Source organism: Colobus angolensis, unplaced genomic scaffold (assembly GCF_000951035.1).
Source record: "Colobus angolensis palliatus isolate OR3802 unplaced genomic scaffold, Cang.pa_1.0 Scaffold13, whole genome shotgun sequence".
Taxonomy (NCBI): Eukaryota; Metazoa; Chordata; class Mammalia; order Primates; family Cercopithecidae; genus Colobus; species Colobus angolensis.
The window spans coordinates 21,091,745-21,106,285 of NW_012114252.1; the positions used below are offsets into that span (position 1 = coordinate 21,091,745).

At 47.3% G+C, this 14,541-nt stretch overlaps 1 protein-coding gene across 1 annotated transcript in view; it reads right to left on the reverse strand.

The window, feature by feature from the left end:
* Window positions 1–14,541, reverse strand: part of CARS2 (cysteinyl-tRNA synthetase 2, mitochondrial (putative)) — a 67,575-nt gene that overhangs the window by 26,723 nt on the left and 26,311 nt on the right. Inside the window, exons 4-6 of the mRNA XM_011933896.1 lie at window positions 10,291–10,362; window positions 10,065–10,170; window positions 5,411–5,494 (exon numbers count right to left, since the gene is read on the reverse strand). Of these exons, the coding sequence (XP_011789286.1) occupies window positions 5,411–5,494; window positions 10,065–10,170; window positions 10,291–10,362 (262 nt within the window). The remainder of the gene's footprint in view (window positions 1–5,410; window positions 5,495–10,064; window positions 10,171–10,290; window positions 10,363–14,541) is intronic.

Below are 14,541 nucleotides of genomic sequence, written 5' to 3' on the forward strand. Positions count from 1 at the left end.
CCAGACAGTCACCCCACCACAGAAACTCAGACAGTCACCCCACCACAGAAAGCCAGTTACCCTACCATGGAAACTCAATCACCCCACCATGGAAACCCAGTCACCCCACCACGGAAACTCAGTCACCTAGTCACCCCACCACAGACGCCCAGACTGTCACCCCTACCACGGAAGCCCAATAGTCACCCCACTAGGGAAACCCAGTCACCCCTACCATGGAAGCGCAGACTGTCACCCCACCACAGACGCCCACACTGTCACCCCTACCATGGAAGCCCAGACTGTCACCCCACCAGGGAAGCCGAGGCTGTCACCACCACCTCACCCCCACCACAGAAACCCAGACAGTCACCCCCACCACAGAGACTCAGCCAGTCACCCTCACCAGGGAAATCCAGCCAGTCACCCCGACGGAAGCCCCTCCAGCTGCCGGTGGGCAGCGGGCCCCGGGTTGTTTCTCTTTGAAGGAGCCCTGCACTTCTTGCTCACTCCTGTTTCACCCGCGTGAGGAACAGGAGCACCGGCAACGCTTTCATCTCAGATGCCCCAGCGCGCAGGGGGAGGTGGGCGGCTGGGAACCCACAGAGGCTCATTTCTCAGGAATGTACTGTGGACTGGGTGGGGTTTTCCCATTTTTCCTTATTCTGTCTTACGAGAAATGCTCTGTTTATCAGTAACTGAGTTTCAGGGTTGTTTTTTTCCAAAAAGATACTAATCACACAGAAGGAAAAGTGTGTGATCATGTCAGGTAACGTGGCTGGTGGACCCGAGACTCTGAGTGACGTGCCCGTCGCCGTGTGGCGAGGCTGCCAGTGGCGCGTGCTCACCAAAACCCACTGTCCCATGTGCCCAGGACAGGCATGCCCCATGTGTACAACGTCCTAGTATCACCCTTTCCACCCGGGAGCACTGACACAGGCGTCCATCACCTCTGATGAATTTAAAGACGTTGAACCGTTTTGGTGCAGACCCGGATCCTTTTTCTGGGTGGGACTGGACAGGCTATGTTTTCATTGCTAGTCACTTCAGTAAGGATAACCTCCTGTGGGCACCCGTGCAAACAGAACAATTCCTACTCAGTGCATGGAAAATGAGAGCATCAATCACACCCTATGCTGAAGGAAAATACTTAAGGACAGAAAATGTGGCCAAGGATTGTATTTCCAGCCACTGACTTTGAGGTGGAAGGCAGCACACTGTCATCCACAGGCACAAATTCAGGGAATACTGTTCCTGAGAAAGGGCTCTTCCTTCAGAAAGTGCTGGGGAATGAGCTTCAAAAACAACAGGGAGAAAGCGGACCTGGAGACAGTAGGAACTGGGGAGAGTAGATCGGGCTGCAGGAGGCAGCGCAGGCAGAGGCTGGGCACTCCGACATACAGACACGTGGGGGCGGGGGGCAGGCACGTGCATGGGCACCTTATAATCGTGGTCACGCCTTGGGCAGGGCTGGTCCATGATGGACTAAAGCAGGTGGATGCCCACTGGGTATCCTGTCACGCCTGGTGTCCTTCAAGGCCAGGATTTGCCATAGGGGAAAAGGGAACCACACATGTGAACAGACAGAGGGGTTAATGAAACCCCGCGGCCCGGAATTTGAGTATCAGCGTGACCTACGGAGCAGCTGTGTTCATTACCTCAGTCTATGGGAGGGGCCAGGAAACAATGACAGACGGCAGCCATGAGTGTCCGTGGGGCCCACAGGAAACAATGAGTGTCCTTGGTGCCCACGCTGTGTTCTCAAAACACCGTTTCCCATCAAAAGAAAAACGGGAGCCGGGCGCGGTGGCTCACGCCTAGAAACTCAGGACTTTGGGAGGCCGAGGTGGGTGGATCACCTGAGGTCAGGAGTTCGAGACCAGCCTGACCAATATGACGAAACCGTGTCTCTACTAAAAATACAGAAATTAGCCGGGTGTGGTGGCGGGTGCCTGTAATCCCAGCTACTCTGGAGGCTGAGGCAGGAGAATCGCTTGAGCCCGGGAGGCAAGGGTAGCAGTGAGCCGAGATCACGCCATTGCACTCCAGCCTGAACAACAGTGACACTCTCTCTCAAAAAAAAAGGAAAGGAAAGGAAAGGAAAAAGGGAAAGGGAAAAGGAAAAGAAGGGAAAGGAAGAAAAGGAAAGAAAGAAAAGAGAAAAATGGGGCTCCCAGGAAAAACAGCTTATTTCAAGATGAGCCAGGAATATCTTACCATATCGGACAGCCACAGAACTATCAACTACAACAGGGCTGAGTGTAAGGGACTTGGGAGTTGCTCCCATCAGCAAAAGAGGGGGCAAGCTGAGGCTTAATAAGGTGACGGCAGCAATGGATTAAAACAGCACGTGCAGTGAAGCCCACGAGCTCTCAACAATGAAAGAACAGGAACTGGTCACCGCCAGAGGAAGATATGGAAGCCAACTCCTTATTTTGAAAACTGGTCAATTAAGGAAAAGGTCCTACCTTTCTTATACAAACTGTACCACTGAGTAACCAGATGACAGTTTGCCTGTATAAAAGTATTCCAGCAAATGGGCCAGGCGCGGTGGCTCACACCTATAACCCCAGTACTTTGGGAGGCCAAGAGGAGTGGATCACCTGAGGTCAGGAGTTCAAGACCACCCTGGCCAACATGGCGAAACCCCATCTCTACTAAAAATACAAACATTAGCTGGGTGTGATGGCATGCCCCTATAATCCCAACTACTTTCGCTGAGGCAGGGAGAATTGCTTGAACCTGGGAGGTGGAGCTTGCAGTGAACCGAGATCATGCCACTGCACTCCAGCCTGGGCAACAGAGCGAGATTCTGTCTCAAAAAACAAACAAACAAAAAAGGTATTCCAGCAAATAAAGCAGAAATGATAGAATGGGAGTCGCGCCACCGTGCAACCTCCTTTTGCAGTGAGGGATCTAAGCCTAGAGCGGCCAGGGCTGCTCACACAGAGAGGTACAGCTCTTATGTGTCTCCCAGTGAGGAATACATCATCTACAAAGTAGCCTTCTCCAGAAATTTAGAACTGGATTAAGCCTCTAGATTCAACTACCAATTTGCAAAACACACAGGACAGAGGGAAATGTTACAGACACTCCAAAACTCAGAGCAGACGAAATCCCACTGCGGGAACCGTGAGATACATGATGTTTCTCCCTCAAACGAGCAGCAAGGAAGAAAAGCCAGGGGAGGGACATAAGGACTAAAAACAAGAAGACACAAATAAGAAACAGCTAAGGCTAAGTGTCATGTTTAGGGACACGTGTTTGAGCAATTAAACCCACTCAGAAAGATGAGGAAGTGGCCGCTGTCAGAGTTATGGCAGTAGTTGCCCCTAAAGCAGGGCAGGGAGGCTGGTGGCCAGGGCGTGGGATCCGGAGGACCCAGGTGCCTTCACTCCCTTGCCATTGTTGTCTCCTTCCACTAGGGGATGACCGCAGGGTCTCCACTGAACACAAATTCACTGAGCTGGGCATTTTTGTTTGTTTGGTAGAGACAGCAAGGGGTCTCACTACATTGCCCAGGCTGGTCTTGAACTCCCGGCCTCAAGTGATCCTCCCATCTTGGCCTCCTAAAGTGCTGGGATTACAGGTGTGAGCCACCATGCTCAACCAAGTTGGACATTTTTTAATAGTGTTTTCTATTGTGTTATTATAACAATTTAAATTTAAAATTAAAAAGAAAACACCATTGCTCTGGAAATAACATACACTCACGCACTAAAATCTTTTTTCACCATATGTAAAAATGGTGGTTTTATTATCTTTGTTTTGCATAACTCTATTTCCTAATTTTGTACCATTATAAATTACATAAATATGTTGCTTTTGTATAGGAAAATATTTTTTATTTTAAAAAGCACAGCTGTGAAGATGTGGAATGATCGAATCATTCCTCACTGGTGGGGATGGAAAATGGTACAGCCACTCTGGAAGAAGCTGGGCACTTTCTTACACAAATAAGGCTCTTCCCAGACGACCCAGCAATTGTGCTCCTTGGTATTTGCCCAAATGAGCTGAAAACCTGCACATGAATGTTTACAGCAGCTTTATTCATAACTGCCGAAACTCAGAAGCAGTGAAGATGCCCTTCAGTAGGTGAGTGGGTAATTTACTGCTGTAAATTCAGACACTGGGATGTGACTCAGTGTTAAAGAAAAACGAGCTCTCGGCCATGAAAAGACATGGAGGAAAATTACTGTGTATTCCTAAGTGAGAGAAGCCATTGTGAGAAGGGTGCAGTGTATGACTCCAACTATATGACAATCTAGACAAGGCAAAGCTAGAGACTGTGGAAAGACCAGGGGTTTCCAGGGATGGGAAAGAGGGAGGGATGAGCAGACAGACCACAGAGGATTTTTCAGGGCAGCGCAAGTATCCTGTGTGATGCTGTAACGGTGGAAACATGTCACTATACATTCACCCAAACCCAGAGCACACAGCGCCGAGAGTGAACCCTGACGCCAGCTCCGGTCTCCGGGCGAACCTGATGTGTCAGCGGTGGGGGATGCTGACAGTGTGGGGGGCGACGTGGAGGGTAGCAGGTAGAGAGGAATTCTCCATACCTTACTCTCAAATTTGCTGTGAAGCTAAAATGGCTCTAAAAAACAAATCTATTAAATAAATAATTTTAAAAAACCTTCCTGATGCCAGAATGTACAACTCTCAGAAACTTCTCCACATGTGTTAAGCACAGCCCACATGGCCTGCTGGTAGCCACGCCTCACACGTGGAAGACATGGGCTTCTGTGTTCCGGCCCGTGCAGGGAGTGGGACAGGACAGCACAGAGGGTGAGGGAACGAACCTGAGGAGTCAGTGCTGTGGATGATTAGGATTCATCAGCACAGTTTAGAAAGACAGTGCCTAAAACCAGAAACACCTTGAACAATCTTTGGGGTTTGTTCCTGTTATTCTTGTTTGGTTCCCTTAAACACTACACTTTTCAAATTATTTTAAATTTAGTTCCATATACTGCACTTACTATTTCTTCTCCATAAAAATGATTTTGACCTAATAACTCCCTGGAATAGAATAGAGCAAGGAAGAGATTCAAATAGATTGGAAGTTTAACACATGGTTAAGACACATATGGGAATTAAAACACAGAAGAATGCGAAAATATGACGTACGTGTATGAGGTTTTCATGTGCATTGAAAATCCTGGGAAGGAAACAGGAGACCAGCACTGTCTCCAGGGAGCGGAGCCAGGCGCACTGGTGCGGGGGTGGACGATGCCCTACTTGCCATTGGAACTTTATGCCTCACAAGCTGGAGCCATCCAGAGAAACCGAATTAAATTGAAAACACAGGTGGCACCTGGGTACCGCCAGTCTCTGAGCAAATGGAGGGATCTGCGCTCCAGATCTCATCTCCCCAGAACTGGGACCCGAGGCAGAGGTCAGGGACCCACAGGGCTGAGACTGGCCAACCCACCTGGCTCTCCGACTGGACCAGGGACCACGCCGACCAGTTTGCCATACTTGTCTCCTCTAGACTTCAGATCGAAGTAGACATTGCCTGTTTATAAAGGCAATTATGAATCCATCACTTCTCAGTCTAAATATCAGCATATACACAAGCTTAACATCTAACAAGTAATTAGAATTTAAATACAGAACATAGCATTTGGCCCCAATATACATATATAATATTTATATTTTTATAGACAGGGTCTTACTATGTTGCTCAGCCTGGAGTGCAGTGGTACAATCAGAGCTCACTATAGCCTTGAACTCCTGGGCTCAGGCAGTCTTCCCACCTCAACCTTCCCAGTAGGTGGAACTACAGGCAAGACACCATGCCTGGCTTCATATATTTTTTAACCAGAATTAACAACAATACTATATGATAAATGCATGATCTGGACACATCATGAGTACACAGCTATGAAAGGGAAACACAAATGTAAGTTCTCTGTAAACTGCTGAGACAATTATTTAATTAGAAAAAAGAGAAGTGTTATCACTGACCTTCATTTAGATCTCGGGCTTTGTGTTGCATGCCAGTTAACAAAGACACTCTTTCTTTATGTTACACAGCAGCTGGCAAAGACACTCCTGCTTTACCCAGTCATCTTCTAAAACTACCTTTTTACTCAGATTGAAAACATCATCTGGCTGGGCGCGGTGGCTCACACCTCCAATCCCAAAACTTTGGGAGTCCGAGGCAGGAGGATTGTTTGAGCTGACGAGTTCGAGACCAGCCTGGGCAACATAATGAGACCCCATCTCTACCAAAAAACAAAACAAAACAAAATCATCTGCATACTGAAGCATCTGTGAGGCTGAACGCCAAGGTCCACTTTGCAGACTGAGGTCAGAAACCTTTGCCAGAGCCTCCTGCAAGCCTGGGCTGCCCTTGCCACTTCCACCACAAAGCCTTAGAAAGCAGAGCCGGGAGGAGGCACTCAGAGTGGGAGTTTGTCAAGAAGCAAGCGCCACCAACCCACGCTTCAAGGCTGCCAGGCTGCAGCCACTGTGTGTTCCAGGCCATGTGTCTCCCTAGGAAGGAGGCAATGCTCACCTGGGCTGCGACTATGGCCATTCTCAGTACCACAGATCTGCAGTCACCACCCAGCACCCTCGAACCACACAGCAGCATGTAGCTGTCCTCAGGGCCCAGGTGTGGGTGCAACTTTTAGCCTTTATGCAGTTTGAGCCTTCACATTCTTCTTTACTAATGCAGTTACTAATTTGCATCAGTACTGTCCTTCTTACTGCAGACACTGGTCTTGGTAAGATCAAGGAAACTTTGCAACTGGCAAACACAAGGTGCACCCAGGACCTGCCTCATGTCCTCGGGGCACAGGAACAAGACAGGCCCCCCTGGGCACAGTGGTCACTGGTGGGAGGAAAGGGCAGGGTGGCTTGGGCAAAGAAAGCCAGGAGACGTTTCAACAGAAAACACTGCCCTGTCTCTGCAGTGTCCTCCCTGGTCATTCAGGGTTGACCACTAAGCTGGCACTCGGTGCTGGGGATGAACCAGAGGACAGTAGGGAGACATCCAGGCCCTGGGAGCTGCTTTCTATAAAGTCAGAATACAAACAGTGCTTTAAGAGTGCTTCACTGGAAAGAATCCACGCCCTTAAACAGGGGAAACGTTCCCCCTTAACTTTGGTTTATGTATCAATTTGCTGAACAAATTGTTTTTCAGCAAGAGTTCAAAGATCAAACTACAACCAAGCCCTTGTGGAATTGTCACAAAGTCCAAATTACTGGGGTTTGAGTGAATGTAAGTGTATTCTGAATTAATTATATTTATACTATTATTAAATGTTTATAATAAAACACAATAATAAAACAACAAATAGTATTCATTCCTCAAGCCTGTGAAGACGAGAATCCCCAAAGACTCATGAACATTTATCAGTTTATTCCTAAAATGGAAGCACAGGCCCACATATCTTATTTCAAGTTACATGAAAGCAAAAAACTAATTCCTGTGTTTTCTGATGCAAAATCTAATTCAACCACCTAAGTCCTTAAAAAAGGTTTTCTTGGGAGGCTGAGGCAGGAGAATTGCTTGAACCCGGGAGGCGGAGGTTGCAGTGAGCCAAGATTGTGCCACTGCACCAGCCTGGGTGACAGAGTAAGACTCCATCTCAAAAAAAAAAAAAAAAAAAAAAAAAAAAAAAAAAAAAAAGGTTTTCTTGGAAACAAACTCTAAATATACCACATTAGAACAAGTAAAAAGCTACTTCCATACGCAGAGCATACTGAACGGGTCCTGGGGCCTCAGGTGCTCTTCTTACACTCCTGGGCAGGACCCAGGAAGGATGGAAACGCCCAGGGCAGTACTTCACGTTTTCTGACTCACTGCAACAAACATTCAATACCCGCGTATCTTCAGCCGTGGGCTGGATACTCTAAGGCGTCATTCAATAAAGCAAAAGGTTTTTATGGTCTGAGAATTTATGATCTAGACGGGGACAAAATATGAATACATTAAACAGCAAACTATGGCTGCCAAATGGTACAGCAGAGATATCAAGGCCGAGAAAGTTCACTTTCAGCTGTGCTGTGGGAAGGAGAACTTCATGGAGAGATGAGACCGTGGTCAGGGTTTACGGCCAGGATGGGTGGGATTTAGTTCAGATTTATGGAGATGTTTCATCATGGAAGCAGCAAAACAGCAGGACGCCAGCCTTGCCTGGGGCCACCAGACAGATTGGCATCCGCCATCCGAGGAAAGCACCGGCAGGGAGCAACACGCCAATCTAAACACAGACCGCTGCGCAGGAAAACTGACCTGTCGGAGTCTCGAAAAGAGTCTACACGTGCTCACCCCGAAAAAATGAAAAGGAGAAAAACAGAAAAAAGAAAGAGTCTATGAGGAAGGTTAAAAGTGAGGAGACTAAATCAACAAAGGCAGCACAGCCTTTCATTAGATGACGGTGTGGGGAGGCGGGCGTCAAGCATAAAAGAAACCTGGGGACAAGTGAGGACATTTAATATGGAGAGGACACGCGAAGCTAGCCACAAATTCTTCTCTGTCTCAGGTCTGACCATGACATTTGAACTCCTTTTATGCAGAGATGCATGTTGAAGTGTCAAGACTGACGCATCAGAACATCTGCAACTCAGGCTTTTTTTTTTTTTTTTTTTTTTTCCAGATAAGGTCTCACTCTGTCTCCCAGGCTGGTGTGCAGTGGGACAATCACAGTTCACTGCAGCCTCAAACTTCATGGGCTCAATCTATCCTCTCACCTCAGTCTCCTGAGTAGCTGAGACTACAGGACCACGCCATCATGCTTAGCTAATTTTTATATTTTATTTTTGTAGAGAAGGGGTCTCTCCATGTTGCCCAGGCTGGTCCTGAACTCCTGGACTCAAGTGATCCACCTGCCTTAGCCTCCCAAAGTGTTGGGATTACAGGTATCAGCCACCATGCCCAGCCCTGCAACTCACGTTTTTATTTTTATTTTTTGAGACAGAGTGTCACAATGTCACCCTGGCGGGAGTACAGTGATGTGATCTCAGCTCACTGCAAACTATGCCTCCTGGGGTCAAGCAATTCTCATGCCTCAGCCTCCAGAGTAGCTGGGACCACAGGCATGCGATACCAGGCCCGGCTGATTTTTTGTCTTCTTAGTAGAAACAAAGTTTTAACATGTTGCCCAGGCTGGTCTCAAATTCTTGGCCTCAAGTGATCCACCTGCCTCCATCTCCTAAAGTATTGTGATTACAGGCGTCAGCCACCACACCTGACCCTGCAACTCACTCTTTTTTCCTTTTTTTTTTGCAGGGGGAAGAGGGGACGGAGTCTTGCTCTGTCGCCAGGCTGGAGTACAGTGGCGTGATCTCGGCTCACTGCAACCTCCGACTCCCGCAACTCACTCTTAATGGCCTGTGAAAAAAATGATACTCAAACAGAGGGGGATGACCTGGGCTGACTTTCAACAAGAAGGGAGCAGGTCTCTGGAGGTACTGTGTTTGTCCCCAGCTTTTTGTTAGGAAAATATCTAAACAAAGATGAAGTAACACCACACTGAACACCTGTACACCTACCACCTAGATTCCATGACTCTTACCAAGACTAGCTGTCCAGATGTTTGCCTCTCCCTGTGACTGGAAAAGATTTTTAGAAAGGATTAATTCAGCCATTTTGCAAAGAGACACAATATCGTAGAAAACCCCACAACAGCTCTGCTGTTGGAATCCTGTCAAGACAGACAGTAAATTTCAGTACGCTCCTGCAACTCATAAATATGTCCAGTTTCTCCAAATCCTAGTAATGTTTTAGTTTTAAGAACATAAACTGGCCGGGCACAGTGGCTCACGCCTGTAATCCCAACACTTTGGGAGGCCAAGGTGGGTGGATCACAAGGTCAGGAGTTCAAGACCAGCTTAGCCAACATGGTGAAACCTCATCTCTAGTAAAAATACAAAAAAAAAAAAAAAAAAATGTAGCCAGGCAGGGTGGCACACACCTGTAGTCCAGCTACTCAGGAGGTTGAGACAGGAGAATCGCTTGAACCAGGGAGGCAGAGGCTGCAGTGAGCTGAGATCGCACCACTGTACTCCAGCCTGGGTGACAGAGTGAGACTGTCTCAGGGGAAAAAAAAAAAAAAAAAGAACATAAACCCTACCTTTTGCCGTTGAATAAGCGTGCCCACGAGCAATGATTCCTTCAATGAAAGAAATTATCTGAGGAATATTTTCGGTTACCCTCAAGTACACCGTGGGTGGGAGAACCTGCAAGAAAGTGGAGACAGACCGTGTTTCCGTTGTGTAGAAGCACAAGTCAGCCAGCACCAGCTGTCACTGCTCACGCCTGTCACCCTCATGGCAGGAACAGTCAGCCCCACACTTTACCTTCAGGGCTGCCATGTCCTGCTTGAAGTCTTCCTCATAAAGACTGGCGAGGGAAGCGGGGGAAATATTCATCTGCAGAAGGATTAGATGTGCACGTTAATGAGGCTGGGGCATTCGCAACAGAACCACCCAGACACAAGAATGCCCACCTGCACAACACGACAGCAAACGTACCCCGGCCACCTCCGGTGAATGGGGTGGCTGTGGCCGTGGCCCCACTGTGCCTCGGCCTCAGTTTGCCCCTGCCCACTCACCAAAGCGAGGGCACTCATTTTAGGTACTGAACTTATACCAGTAGCTTAGCTAGAAAAAAAGGCTTATTGACCTGTCTTCTGGTTCGAGAAGAAATAATGTCACAATTTCCATTACATAGTAAAAAACAAACCAGCTGGGTGCAGTGGCTCACGCCTATAATCCTGTAATCCCGACACTCTGGGAGGCCAAGACAGGAGGATTGTTTGGGCCCATGAGGTGGAAGCTGCAAACAGCCACGATCACGCCACTGCAATCCCACCCTTGGTGACAGAGCAAGACCCCATCTCCAAAACAAAAATAAAAATACAGTGAAACAGAAAACAAAACATACCGAGGATCCTCCACTTTTCTAAGACAAGGGCAAAATCATCTTAGTCTAGTCTGTATAAGAAACTGGGTTTCTATTTTATCCCTTAATCCTCAGGAGAAAAAAAAATAGTCAAAAATATACTAAAGAGGCGGCTGGGTGCCGTGGGTCATGCCTGCAATCCCAGAACTTTGGGAGACTAAGGCAGGTGGATGACATGAGGCCAGGAGTTTGAGACCAGTCTGGCCAACATAGTGAAACCCCGTCTCTACTTAAAATACGAAAATTAGCCAGGCGTGGTGGTGCACGCCTATAATCAATTCCAGCTACTCAGGTGGCTGAGGCAGGAGAATCGCTTGAACCTGGGAGGCGGAGGTTGCAGTCAGCCAAGATGACACTCCAGCCTGGGTGACAGAGCGAGACTCTGTTCCAAAAAAAAAGAGAAAGATGAAAAAGGAACCTCTAAAGAAATATTTTGAAAGTAATTTAACACACTACAACTGGGATTTAATGGAGTATTCATTCCTCGGGTCCCATGGCTGGGTTTCTGGAGACAGACCACCAAATCAGTACAATCACTTCTGAATGTGGGTGCCTTGGGGGCACGCATCTGCAGCCCCTGCCACATTATCCAAGGAAGCTGGGACACAAGACCAGGTGTGCTCATGTCATTTCATAATTTCAATGAAAAACTCTACATGAACTGATGCACAAGATGCTGCAAAGCTCTGGAATGGAACTGGGCATCGTAACTGCTGGTCCTGCTCAAGTGGCCCTTGGGCCTCCCAAGCCCAGCACCTGCCACCTGCTAGTCTCCCTGAGCTGCTGCATGCAGCCTCAGGAACCAAGTCGCCCCATTTCACAGGTGAAGGAATTACCACTCCAGAATACTGAGAAACTTTCTCAAGCACAATGCCACACGTGGGGCCAGGTCCCAACCATGTCACCCTGAGGCCCAGGGCTCTGAATGGCACAGTCAACCCAGAAATCCCTGCCAATGAATACTCACTGAAGAAAGCAAGCTGGTAAACTCTGCATTGTTACCCAGGTGTTAAGCTTTAGGGTCTCGGGCAAATCAATAATCAAATCTCTTAGCCTTCAATTTCTTTACAGCATGGAGACAGTCTACCTAATAACCCCCTCAGACTGCTAGAAGAACCACTGTGTGTATATATGGACAGGACAGCTTTGTAAAAGAAAACATTACATAAACACCACATTAAAGAGAGAAAATACACAGCACCCAGCACATAGCGGGTACTCCAAAACACTTCAGCCCCTGTCCGCGGTACAGCTTTGTGGCAAAGCAGACCTTTACAACAATAAACCAGTTAATATACGTCTATCCAGGGGACAAAAGATCAAAGGAAAAAGCCCAAAAATACTGTGTCTTCTTGCCCCTTCAGAAGTCTCAAATTCCATGCAATTTTGGGCCTAAAGATCAGTGGATTGGCCGGGCGCGGTGGCTCACGCCTGTAATCCCCGCACTTTGGGAGGCCGAGGTGGGCGGATCACGAGGTCAGGAGATCGAGACCATCCTGGCTAACATGGTGAAACCCCATCTCTACTGCAAATGCAATCAGCTGGGCGTGGTGGCAGGCGCCTGTAATCCCAGCTAATCGGGAGGCTGAGGCAGGAGAATCGCTTGAACCCAGGAGGTGGAGGTTGCAGTGAGCCAAGACTGCGCCACTGCACTCTACCCTGGGTGACAGAGAGAGAGTCTGTCTCAAAAAAATAAAAAATAAAATAATAAAAATCAGCGGGTTGCTTCATCTATATTTTTCTGCAGAGGTAATTTATTGCCAGGAGAAGTCAAATGGCATAAAGGGGTGCCCAGACTTGGCTTCCCTCCCAGAAGGAAAATACTGTGACCAGTTTTCTCACAAGCATGAACGTGGTTATATATACATTTGCGTCTTTTTCTTGGAATCCCCAAATGCAGCCCATTCCACACTCTGCTCTGCACTGCTGGCTTCTCTCCCTCGCAGCACACAGAAGCCCAGGAGGTCCATCATGCTGGACACACTGAGCTGCCTTGCTCCTTCCAAGGTGGCCTCTACTCCCCCTTCCAGATGTGTCGCTACGTGCTTACCCAGTCCTGTCCCAATGCACATCCCATCCTCACCGTGACAAACACGAGCGTGTACAGGTCACTTCGCAGCAGCCCAAGTGCACTTCTGAGCTACACTCCTAGGTGGGAGACAGAGGGCATAGGCTCATGGACCGGGCCACTCATGCAAGCTGCCTTCCAAGCTGTGCCAGCTACACCCGACCAGCAACACCTGGAGGTGTCTGTCTTCCTCTGCCCTTACCCGCAGGGTCAGCCAACCTTCAGATGGTGTCAGTGTGACAGCTGAGAAGTGCTTTGCTCTTTAAGCTTTTACCTCTTTTATTTTGGGTAAATCTGAACATCTCACATGTTTAGGAACCGTCTGCATTAAATGACCTGTAGTTATCCATGCCTGTGTTTCTATTGAGTGGTATAGGTCTTTTTCTTATTGGATGCTAGGAATTCTTTTTTTTTTTTTTTGAGACAGAGTTTTGTTCTTGTTGTCCATGCTGGAGTGCAATGGCACGATCTCAGCTCACTGCAACCTCTGCCTCCCAGGCTCAAGCGATTCTCCTGTCTCAGCCTCCCAAGTAGCTGGGACTACAGGTACACACCACCATGCCTGGCTAATTTATGTATTTTTAGTAGAGACGGGGTTTCGCCATGTTGGCCAGGCTGGTCTCAAACTCCTGATCTCAGGTGATCCACCTGCCTCAGGTTCCCAAAGTGCTGGAATTACAAGTGTGAGCCACCATGCCAGGCCAGAAGTATTTTTATATTAAATAAATTAACTTTTTATCACTGATATAATTTCCACTTTCCCACAGTTTTTTTTTTCAACTTTATGGTTATTTCATGAAATGTAGAAACTGTCATTCTTATACTTAGCAATCTTTCATATTTCTGAATCTTTTCTCATAAATGGCTTCTGGATCTGGAAACAAACTTACAAAGCCTTCCCCAATATAAGGCTATCAAATTTGCCTTGGGGTCTCTTTTATATTTAAATCTCCGACCTGCCATGAATGTGGCTGTAAGGCCTCTATCTACTTCTGGCTTATGTTTTTCTCCAGATGACCCCTAGCTGCCAACACTCTATGGAATAATCCACCTCCCGCCCCCACTGATTTGAAATGCCATCTTTTATCATAAAACAAACTCCCATTAATGATCGAGGCTGGTTCTGGACTTCATGGTGTTTTCCATCGCCTGTTTATGCGTGCTCTGTACAGGAGTTTAATTTCTGCAGGCTTTAAAGCCACAGAGAACAGATCAGTGGATGCTTGGGCACCAGGGGTTACCGGGTGCAGGGAGGAGTCATGAGGGGCACGGACACAGGGATGATGGATGTGTCCACAGGGGCACCCCTAGGTCCACATTTGGCAAAGTGCACTTTTCTGAATAATACATGCAACCTACTGTAGGTCAATCCTACCACATAAAGCTGTGCAGAAAATATATATATACAATATATATTACATATATAACATATACAACATAACATACTATATATTACATAACATATAAAATATATATTGTATGTACAATATATTATAGTATAATGTATCACATATGAGATATAATATATAACAATATATTATACCTTATATAGTGTGTAATATATAGTATATAATATATG